The 3411-nt window shown below is 42.9% G+C and overlaps 1 protein-coding gene across 1 annotated transcript in view; it reads left to right on the forward strand.

The window, feature by feature from the left end:
- LOC105514829 (zinc finger protein 813-like) overlaps positions 1 to 3411 on the forward strand; it is a gene marked incomplete at its 3' end in the record, with an annotated part of 35186 nt that overhangs the window by 3717 nt on the left and 28058 nt on the right. The window contains 2 exon segments of the mRNA XM_011946489.1: positions 1242 to 1368; positions 2526 to 3399. Of these exon segments, the coding sequence (XP_011801879.1) occupies positions 1242 to 1368; positions 2526 to 3399 (1001 nt within the window).

Raw genomic sequence — 3411 nt, forward strand, 5'->3', positions numbered from 1 at the left:
TCAGCAGGGTAGAGCGCTGTGGCACCATCTCAGCTCATTACAACCTCCACCTCCCGAGTTCAAGCGATTCTCCTGTCTCAGCCTCCCGAATAGCTGGGACTACAGGCACACGACCATGCCTGGCTAATTTTTGTATTTTTGGTAGAGACGAGATTTCACCATGTTGGCCAGAATGGTCTCTATTTCTTGATCTTATGATCTGCCTGCCTTCCAAAGTGCTGGGATTACAGGCGTGACCTACCACGTGCGGCCAAGCCCAGGGTTTATGTAGAAAAGACATCATTTGCTATTTATATACTTTTTTTTGTTTGTTTAGAAAGAGTGTCACACTGTTGCCCCGGCGGCATTGCAGTGGTGTGATCTTGGCTTAGGGCAACCTCCGCTTCCAGAGTTCAAGCAATTTTCTTTCCTCAGCTTCCTGAATTGCTGGGATTACAGGCACCTCCCCCCCCCACCATTCCCAGCCAGTTTTTAAATTTTTAGTAGATACAGAGTTTCGTCGTGTTGGAGAGGTTGGTCTCAAACTCCCAAAGTGTCGGAGAGGTTGGTCTCAAACATCCCAAAGTGATGCGATTACAGGTGTGAGCCAACATGCCTGGATTTATTATATATATAGATAGATACACACACACACATATCTATATGTGTATATATAGATGTGTGTGTGTATCTATCTATCTATCTATCTATATATGTTTTTTTTTTTGAGATGGAGTCTTACTCTGCAGCCCAAGCTGAAGTGCAGTGGCATGATCTTGGCTCACTGCAAACTTTGCCTCTGGTTATCAAGTTATTCTCCTGCCTGAGCCTCCCAAGTAACTGGGACTAGAGGTGTGCACCACCACACCTGGGGTTTTTATTTTTATTTTTTATATTTTTAGTAGAGACGGAGTTTCCCCATGTTGTCCTGGGTGGTCTCAAACTCCTGAGCTCAGACGATCCACCTGCCTCGGCCTCCCAAAGTGCGGGGATTTTATGTGTGACCCACTGTGCCAGGCCATATATTTTTTATATTGTCCATAAAACTGAGACTTCCACAGTGACTTAGGGGATTTTAAAATCTATCATGGAAAAGTACAATAAAACGCAACTATACAGAAAAATTTTTTTTAAATACCTTAATGTGGATTTGTCAGAACACAGTCTTGGATCAAATCAATACTTATTTTCTCTTTTCTCATTTCATGTGAAGGTGATAACTCAGTCCTCCATGTTTTGTTGAAATGTGTTTTTCATTTTAGGGACGATTGACCTTCAGGGATGTGGCTATAGAATTCTCATTGGCAGAGTGGAAATGCCTGGACCCTGTGCAGAGGGCTTTATACACGGCCGTGATGTTGGAGAACTACAGGAACCTGGAGTTTGTGGGTGAGGAAAATGTCCCTCTAGACAGGAGGAATCTGTCCTTGTCTATCTTGGCTCTTCTTGGTTTTGTATTCTCTTGTGATGTTGCCCCGTCCATGCTTTTGATGTACATGTCATGGTTTTCTGCAGTGATGACCCTCCTATCTGTCATGGATAGCTTCTTAGAGCTGTCTGTTTGTACGTAAAAACAGAAAATTCATGAACACTTTGACTAATACAATTGAACATCATCCTGCTGTAGGCAGAGATGTCCCTGGAAGCCCTAAGCAGAATTGTCAGCGTGGCCCAGGATACGAGATAGAAAGCATGACACTGACACTGACTGACAAGTGTTTCCAGCTGTGGTTCTGGTTTTGTTTTCTTTTTCTTTGTTTGTTTGTAGACAGAGTCTCCCTCTGTTGAACAGGCTGGAGTGCAGTGTCATGATCTCAGCTTATTGCAACCTCTGCCTCCTGCGTTCAAGCAATTCTTGTACCTCAGTCTCTCAACCTAACTAGAATTACAGGCACCTGCCTCCATACCTGGCCGATTTTTGTATTTTTAGTAGACATAGGGTATCACCAAGTTGGCCATGCTGGTCTTGAACTCCTGGCCTCAAGCAATTTGCCTGCCTCAGCCTCCAAGTGTTGGGATTACAGGCGTGAGGCCCCACACTTGGCCTTTCGTTGTGGTTGTTGAGAACCATCACAGGAGCGTCTCTCGCTGGCACTGTGACAGTGTTCATCACATAAACTAATGGTCATTTTCTCTAAGCAGAAGTCACTGCTATAGACAATTCCTCCTAGGGAGGACATCATTCAGGCTTACTGCCTCATACGTATGAGGCTCGTGACTGAACTCTTTTTTTTTTTGACACAGAATTTTGGTCTTGTTGTCCAGGCTGCAGTGCAATGTCATGATCTCCACTCACTGCCACCTCTGCCTCCTGGGTTCAAGCAATTCTGCTGCCTCAGCCTCCCGAGTAGCTGGAATTACAGGCACCCACCACCACGCCTGACTAATTTTTGTATTTTTAGTAGAGACAGGGTGTTTCTAAACTTTGAAGATCACATTTGGTTAGTTTAAGTATTGCTTTTTGTGTAATATTTACACACTTCAATATTAACTATTATTTACCATCTGTACTTAATTGGAAACCTGTTGGTCTTTATGTTTTTCAGATAGCTTTTTAAATTTCGTAATGGAGTTCTCATCAACTGGGCACAGTAATACCAGAGAAGGGTTCCACACAGGGACATTGGAAAGACATAAAAGTCATCCCGTTGGAGATTTTTGCTTCCCAGAAATCAAAAAAGATATTCATCACTTTGAGTTTCAGTGGCAAGAAGTTGAAAGAAATGGCCATGAAGCACCTATGACAGAAACCAAAGAGTTGGCTGGTAGTACAGATCGACATGATCAAAGGCATGCTGGAAACAAGCCTATTAAAGATCAGCTTGGATCAAGCTTTCATTCGCATCTGCCTGAACTGCACATATTTCCGACCGAAGGGAAAATTAGTAACCAAGTGGACAAGTCTGTCAGTGGTGCTTCCTCAGCTTCAGCATCCCAAAGAATTTCTTGTAGACTCAAAACCCATATTTCTAATAAGTATAGGAAGAATTTCCTCCATTCTTCATTATCCACACAAATACAGGAAGTACATATGAGAGAAAAACCTTGCCAATATAATGAGTGTGGCAAAGTGTTTAATTATGGCTCACTCTTAAGGAGCCATCACATAACCCATTCAAGAGAGAAACAATATAAATGTGATGTATGTGGCAAGATCTTTAATCAGAAGCGATATCTTGCATGTCATCGTAGATGTCACACTGGTGAGAAAACTTACAAGTGTAATGAGTGTGGCAAGACCTTCCATCAGAAGACATCCCTTCAATGCCATCGTAGAGTTCACACTGGACAGAAAGCTTACAAGTGTAATGAGTGTGGCAAGACCTTCAGTCGGAAGTCAGCCCTTATATGCCATTGTAGACTTCATACTGGAGAGAAACCTTACAAGTGTAATGAGTGCGGCAAGACCTTCAGTCGGAAGTCATCCCTTAT

This window comes from Colobus angolensis, unplaced genomic scaffold (genome assembly GCF_000951035.1).
Source record: "Colobus angolensis palliatus isolate OR3802 unplaced genomic scaffold, Cang.pa_1.0 Scaffold25, whole genome shotgun sequence".
Lineage (NCBI taxonomy): Eukaryota > Metazoa > Chordata > Mammalia > Primates > Cercopithecidae > Colobus > Colobus angolensis.